This window comes from Bufo gargarizans, chromosome 2, assembly GCF_014858855.1.
Source record: "Bufo gargarizans isolate SCDJY-AF-19 chromosome 2, ASM1485885v1, whole genome shotgun sequence".
Classification (NCBI taxonomy): domain Eukaryota; kingdom Metazoa; phylum Chordata; class Amphibia; order Anura; family Bufonidae; genus Bufo; species Bufo gargarizans.
Window position 1 is genome coordinate 140,006,179 of NC_058081.1, and position 6,000 is coordinate 140,012,178.

A 6,000-nucleotide genomic window follows, 5' to 3' on the forward strand; every position below is an offset into this window, starting at 1 on the left:
GTTGGTAACCTGGATTACATTGCAGAGACCAAGAAGTTAGAATTTTCTGTTTCCGTAACATACGTATCATCTTCCAGTTTTATGACTCATTTACAAATTTCTGTGACTAGCCTGGTAGGAAAGGTTACATAGGGTGTTACTGAATAATAAGCAAAGAATATTATAAATTCAGATTAATAGATTCCATTAGGAAGGGTCTTTTCACATTACACCTGCAATGTGGGTCAGAAAAGTTCCTGGCACATATGTTACATGGAGCCTTAGTCCCCTATGATACTGATGGATACTTCTGAGTGAGTATCTGTATGGGATGCTGTTGTTTTACTGCATGGCACAGCGGCCTGCGCTATTCCATACAGAGTGAGTAAAACGACTATGGGGGGAGAGCTAGTGCTTAGTGGCATCTTTTAAATGCATTCTCCCTAGGTGCACTCTGCCACTCAGTGTGAAAAGTACCCTAGTTTTGAGGACCACTTGCTGTAAATAGGAAGGTGTCTTCATTAGTGTTAGGCCTCATGCACACGACCGTTGTGTGCATCCGTGGCCGTTGTGCCGTTTTCAGTTTTTTTTCGCGGACCCATTGACTTTCAATGGGTCCATGGAAAAATCGGAAAATGCACCGTTTTGCAGCCGAGGCCGTGATCCGTGTATCCTGTCCGTCAAAAAAATATGATCTGTCCTATTTTTTTGACGGACAACGGTTCACGGACCCATTCAAGTCAATGGGTCCGTGAAAGAACACGGATGCACACAAGATTGGCATCCGTGTCCGTGATCCGTGGCCGTAGGTTACTTTCATACAGACGGATCCGAAGATCCGTCTGCATAAAAGCTTTTTCAGATCTAAGTTTTCACTTCGTGAAAACTCATATCCGACAGTATATTCTAACACAGAGGCGTTCCCATGGTGATGGATGCTTCTAGTTAGAATACACTACAAACTGTGTACAAGACTGCTGCCTGGCAGCACCCGATCTCTTACAGGGGGATATGATAGCACAATTAACCCCTTCAGGTGCGGCACCTGAACGGGTTAATTGTACTATTATATCCCCCTGTAAGAGATCAGGGCTGCCAGGCAGCAGGGGGCAGACCCCCCCCCCCCAGTTTGAATATCGTTGGTGGCACAGTGTGCGCCCCCCATCGGGCCCCCCTTCCTCCCTCTAGTGTAATAAATCGTTGGTGGCACAGTGTGCGCCCCCCATCGGGCCCCCCCTTCCTCCCTCTATTGTTATAAATCGTTGGTGGCACAGTGTGCGCCCCCCCCCCCCTTCCTCCCTCTATTGTTATAAATCGTTGGTGGCACAGTGTGCGCCCACCATCGCCCCCCTTCCTCCCTCTATAGCAGTAACAACATTGGTGGCAGTGTGCGGCCTCCCATCTCCCCCCCCCCCCGATCATTGGTGGCAGCGTAGTTCCGATCGGAGTCCCAGTTTAATCGCTGGGGCTCCGATCGGTAACCATGGCAACCAGGAAGCTACTGCAGCCCTGGTTGCCATGGTTACTTAGCAATAGTACAACAGTAGAAGATTCATACTTACCTGCTTGCTGCTGCGATGTCTGTGACCGGCCGGGAGCTCCTCCTACTGGTAAGTGACAGTTCTTTAGCAATGCGCCGCACAGACCTGTCACTTACCAGTAGGTGGAGCTCCCGGCCGGACACAGACATCGCAGCAGCAAGCAGGTAACTATGAATCTTCTACTATTGTACTATTGCTAAGTAACCATGGCAACCAGGACTGCAGTAGCGTCCTGTGTGCCATGGTTACCGATCGGAGCCCCAGCGATTAAACTGGGACTCCGATCGGAACTCCGCTGCCACCAATGATGGGAGGCCGCACACTGGCCACCAATGTTGTTACTGCTATAGAGGGAGGGGGGCCGATGGGGGGCGCACACTGTGCCACCAACGATTTATTACACTAGAGGGAGGACGGGGGGCCCGATGGGGGGCGCAAACTGTGCCACCAACGATTTATAACTAGAGGGAGGAATGGGGGGCACACACTGTGCCACCAACGATTTATTACACTAGAGGGAGGAAGGGGGGTCCGATGGGGGGCGCACACTGTGCCACCAACGATTTATTACACTAGAGGGAGGACGGGGGGGCCGATGGGGAGCGCACACTGTGCCACCAACGATATTCAAACTGGGGAGGGGGGGGGTCTGCCCCCTGCTGCCTGGCAGCCCTGATCTCTTACAGGGGGATATGATAGTACAATTAACCCCTTCAGGTGCCGCACCTGAAGGGGTTATTTGTGCTATCATATCCCCCTGTAAGAGATCGGGTGCTGCCAGGCAGCAGGGGGCAGTCTTGTACAAAGTTTGTAGTGTATTCTAACCTGAAGCGTCCCCATCACCATGGGAACGCCTCTGTGTTAGAATATACTGTCGGATCTGAGTTTCACGATGTAGCTCATATCCGACAGTATATTCTAACATAGAGGCGTTCCCATGGTGATGGGGACGCTTCAAGTTAAAATATACCATCGGATTGGAGAAAACTCCAATCCGATGGTATAAAAGAACTCCAGACTTTACATTGAAAGTCAATGGGGACGGATCCGTTTGAAATGGCACCATATTGTGTCAACGTCAAACGGATCCGTCCCCATTGACTTGCATTGTAATTCAGGACGGATCCGTTTGGCTCCGCACGGCCAGGCGGACACCAAAACGACTTTTTTTTCATGTCCGTGGATCCTCCAAAAATCAAGGAAGACCCACGGACGAAAAAACGATCACGGACCTACGGACCCCGTTTTTGCGGACCGTGAAAATAAACTGTCGTGTGCATGAGGCCTTAAAGAGAACCTTTCACTAGAATAAAAATTCTAAACTAACTATACAGACATGGAGAGCGGAGCCCAGGGATCTCCCTGCACTTACTGTTATACCTGGGCGCCGCTCCGTTCTCCCGGTATAGCCTCCGGTATCTTCATAGTTAGGCTTCACCCACTGGAACCTGCCGGCGTCTCATTCTCCCATGCTGTAGCGCTGGCCAATCGCAGCGCTCAGCTTATAGCCTGAGAGAAAAAAAAGGCCAGCGCTACAGCATGGGAGAATGAGACGCTGGCAGGTTCAACTGGGTGGAGCCTAACTATGAAGATACCGGAGGCTATACCGGGAGAACGGAGCGGCGCCCAGGTATAACATTAAGTGCAGGGAGATCCCTGGGCGCCGCTCTCCATGTCTATATAGTTAGTTTAGATATTTTATTCTAGTGAAAGGTCCTCTTTAAGCAAACTTTGTGTTTTCAAGTTCGGCGTACAAGGTTCAGGTCATCTAAGAATTCCATTATGGATTCCCCTACTATAACTTCTGGTCCGTGGTAGCCGAATCCATAACTGAATTCTTAGATAACCCGAACCTTGTACGCCGAACTTGAAATACAAAGTTCGCTCATCCCTAGTCACCATATATCAAAGATCTAGATTGGTTTTCTGATGACTAAGTGTTGGTAAGTATTGATGAAATGTTTTATCTCTCCTTGTAAAGTGTTGCAGCAACGCTAGAAGCTGAGCGTACGCTATTTGGACCATTGATATACTTGTGATCTAAATCTAAACCTAGAAGAGAAGTAGGGGAAATCATAGGAAAATTTGTCAGTCTGCAAGTTTCTCATACAGTCCGGCAGAGAAAACAAGGTTCCATCTTCTCTTGATACTTCCCAATACAGTGAGCTCTAATCAGATCTATCTGTATATTATGCTGACCAGTAACAAAGTATGGGGGACACATATAGTTTCCTATTTGTTCCCCTCGGCTCTATGAGCTGCTGTGTATCTGGTTATGTACGTGGCAGCTGTCAGTCTCTGGTGAGAGGTGTGGGGGGAGCATGCACCTCTTGAATACGGCAGACTCCTAACTAGGAATCTGCCGTATTCTTTAAGCACTCCTATTCGCTAAACAGCACTATTTTTGGGCCATTTGAGATAATAGGGATATGAAACTGGCAAAAGACGTAACATTAAACTTCTGAAATATTCTTTTATTTTAAACTTTTACTAGTTTGTGGGAAATTTCTGCAAGGTGTGCACTGCTGTGGTTTATGGCAGACGGCCTTCAGTACTTCCATGCTTGAAGCTCATGAATTGCAGCTAGCGTTTACTGTGGCTCCCAAAAGGCATTCTCCCTATGTAACCTAAATTGTGCCAGGTAAACAATCAGATGTTGCAGGTGTAAACCTTCATCCACAGGACAGATTTATTCACAAATCCCTCTCTATCCTACTAATCTTAGTTTATTTGAGGTGCCATTTCTGAGTGCCCCAATATCTAACTACATTATTTGATGGCATAGGATAGTCTTCACAGATGAACAGTTTGGTCATCCTGAGAAGGTTTTTCTGCTGTAACGTGATCATTGTGCAATGTCTAAGCATCCTTGTTTTGTTTTTTTCCCTCATGGTTTTTACTTCAGACTGGATTTTCTGCAGCTCCAGCCAGAGCAGTTTCTGCAGTGAAGAGTATGAACTTACCAGAACTACCACGAAATATAAATATTGGAGACCTCAACATCAAGGTCCCTAACCTTTCTCACTTGGTATAATAAAGGCTGGGCTCAAGTTGTACTGGTACTTGCCTGCATCTCCAGATTAAACTCCGGACTGTTTCATTATTATTTACATTTGGGGAATTGGTTGTAGGCATGTTATAGAATAAGAAAACCCATAATCAGGTATATATAACACTTGTAGATAGACTGTTTTATGCTTAATCTAACAGTTTAGCGAACTGCACAACAATAGCAAATTATGAATGTAGAAAGGAAGTGTTAGTGGCAACTTTCATAAGAAAATACATAAATGATGATGTACTTGCCCATTCTGTGACACTGTGTTTGCCATTTGACACAGGTGGCAATTGTATCTCCCAACATTTTGAATCTGAGAGCCATTCCCAACTTTATTTAGGGAATAATCTCTTGGCCATTAAATCAAAAGCATGGATAAATGCTCATGGTTTTATACCTGCTTATTAGATCGGACTACAAAATAAATTTCACCCTTTAGTAACAATGTAAGCTTCACGACCTTTCCAAAGGCTTTTAGATTCCGTATATTTGTGTCCATAACTTTGCAGAACGGATGTAGACCCATTGATTTCAATGGGGATGCAAAAGATGCGGACAGCACACGGTGTACATACTTCTGTTATGTGGCCCCCAAAAAAGATATATTCTTGTTTGCAATTGCATTTCTATCCTAGGGCCGGTCGTTCTGTTCCGCAAAATGCGGAATGCACATAGCCGCTATCAGTGTTTTGCGGACCACAATGACCCCTAAAGAAAATAATGGTTTGCTTATATAGCTATCTCCACCTATTATTGCTAAACTGATCTTCTTAGGAAATGAATAAAAAGGGAATGTAACCTTATCTGGTGATTTAAGTTACACATTTGTATGTTTTATTGCTATATACTGTTATTGAAACACAATGACATTTGTTAGGCTAGAAAATATTCTTATAATGATTATAGTCAAATCTGTTTTCCATCTGTGGATGTTTGGTATTTTCTGTTAATAAATGACCTGTAGAATGTTAAAATTAAAAGACAGTATGCTATTAAATGTACCATCGAGTTGATTGCATTAACTAAATTTGCCTGAAAATTAAATATCTACAAGCAGTTGTTGGAATTGAAAGAAACTTTCTGTGTGTGAATGTAATGATGATATATGTTCCATGTTTTTCACCCTATAAGACATACTTTTTTTTCCATAGCATCATCACGACGGCATACAAGGAGATTGACCCCTGACCTCTGTAGGGGCAGGAACAGAGAGAGGTTAAATACCCTCCTCCCACCACCAACACCAGGGTTTCCTGTCCCTACAGAGGACAGGGCAGAGAAAGGTCTCCCTGTATGCAGGGAGATGAAGCTAAGGAAATGGAATCTTTCTGTTGATACCTTAGAAAATCGCCGGCATCCTGCATGGCGTCCCCCTGCCCTCCCGCGGTCCAGTACTAACGCTGGGCAGGGGTTCAGGGCTCT

At 45.5% G+C, this 6,000-nt stretch overlaps 1 protein-coding gene across 1 annotated transcript in view; it reads left to right on the forward strand.

Annotated features, from left to right (window-relative positions):
- Positions 1 to 5,650, forward strand: part of LOC122927566 (AP-3 complex subunit sigma-2) — an 88,450-nt gene extending 82,800 nt beyond the window's left edge. Inside the window, exon 6 of the mRNA XM_044279510.1 lies at positions 4,426 to 5,650. Within this exon, the coding sequence (XP_044135445.1) occupies positions 4,426 to 4,554 (129 nt within the window). The 3' untranslated portion in view covers positions 4,555 to 5,650. The remainder of the gene's footprint in view (positions 1 to 4,425) is intronic.
- The last annotated feature ends 350 nt before the right edge of the window (positions 5,651 to 6,000 follow it).